The sequence below is a fragment of the Corvus brachyrhynchos genome, unplaced genomic scaffold (genome assembly GCF_000691975.1).
Source record: "Corvus brachyrhynchos isolate BGI_N302 unplaced genomic scaffold, ASM69197v1 scaffold303, whole genome shotgun sequence".
Classification (NCBI taxonomy): Eukaryota; Metazoa; Chordata; class Aves; order Passeriformes; family Corvidae; genus Corvus; species Corvus brachyrhynchos.
Genome location: NW_008237429.1, coordinates 166,876 through 168,015, shown reverse-complemented (window position 1 = coordinate 168,015; position 1,140 = coordinate 166,876). Strand labels below are relative to the sequence as shown.

Below are 1,140 nucleotides of genomic sequence, written 5' to 3'. Positions count from 1 at the left end.
GTCAGCGGGCACAGGGGTGATGCCACCCGGGTGCCACCCTGATGGCACCCTGATGGCACCGTGACCCTTAAACCGCCCCCGCTGGGGAGCTGGGCACCGACTCTGTCAGCGGGCACAGGGCTTTGGCCACCTCGATGCCACCCCGGTGGCACCGCGACCCTCAGAGCACCCCCTCGGCAGAGCTTGGGGGGGTTATAATTACTCTAATGATGGGAATTTTTGCTCCGTGCCTCGGTTTCCCCACCTCAAAAGGGATGAAATTTCCTATTCGGGGCTTTTTGTTCACCCTCACCCCCCATTTTTGGCTCCGTGCCTCAGTTTCCCCGTCCCAAAAAAGGGATTAATTTTCACACCCGGGACTTTCTCTTCCCCCTCCAACCCCATCCTTGCTCCGTGCCTCAGTTTCCCCACCTGTAAATGGACCCACTCTCACATTCAGAGCTCTTTAGTCCCCCCTCCAACCCCATTTTCCGCCCCGTGCCTCAGTTCCCCCACCCAAACCCGGATTTAATTCCCCCACTCGGGACTTTTCACCCCTCCCGCGCCCACCCACGCACCGTAGACCGAAAGGTTGAAGGACTGATCATCCACCAGCGCCGGCTGCATCTTAATCCTGGCCCCAAAAACGCCGCTGTCGCCCCTCTGCAGGTCCCGGATCCTCAGCGCCGTCTCATTGTACATCTCCAACCTCTTCCCGAAGCGATCCTTGGGATCGGGGCGGTCGAAGCCGCCGGGGCCGAACTCGGCCACCTGGATGGTGGCCCCGGTGCCACCGGAGAAGCTCCACTCGATCTCCTTGACCGTCTTGTTGGGGGGCAGAGCCGGCGACAGCAGCACGGACCCCCCCAGGACGCCGTTGACCTGGCGGGGTTGAGCCCGGGCTTGGCCGAAGAGCAGCTCTGCGACAGAAAAGTGTCACCCAGGGGTGGGGGACAGGCTGGGGACACGGGCGGGGGGCGGCGGGACCCTCGCGGGGACAGGCGGGGTGGAGAAGGAGCCTCCTCAAAGCAGCGTTGCCTGGTTTTGGAGCGGTTTGCGAGCGGGGAATCCTCAAAAAACCGGCGTTTTTGGGGGGGAAAATCGGCCAAAAAAGGTGAATTAACTACGGGTCTCAAAAAAAAAGAGAGGGAAAAACGGCGG

At 61.4% G+C, this 1,140-nt stretch overlaps 1 protein-coding gene across 1 annotated transcript in view; it reads right to left on the bottom strand.

Annotated features, from left to right (window-relative positions):
• Positions 1-1,140, bottom strand: part of LOC108445941 — a 10,901-nt gene that overhangs the window by 6,785 nt on the left and 2,976 nt on the right. The window contains exons 2-3 of the mRNA XM_017731149.1: positions 558-899; positions 74-102 (exon numbers count right to left, since the gene is read on the bottom strand). Coding sequence (XP_017586638.1) covers positions 74-102; positions 558-899 — 371 coding nt within the window. The remainder of the gene's footprint in view (positions 1-73; positions 103-557; positions 900-1,140) is intronic.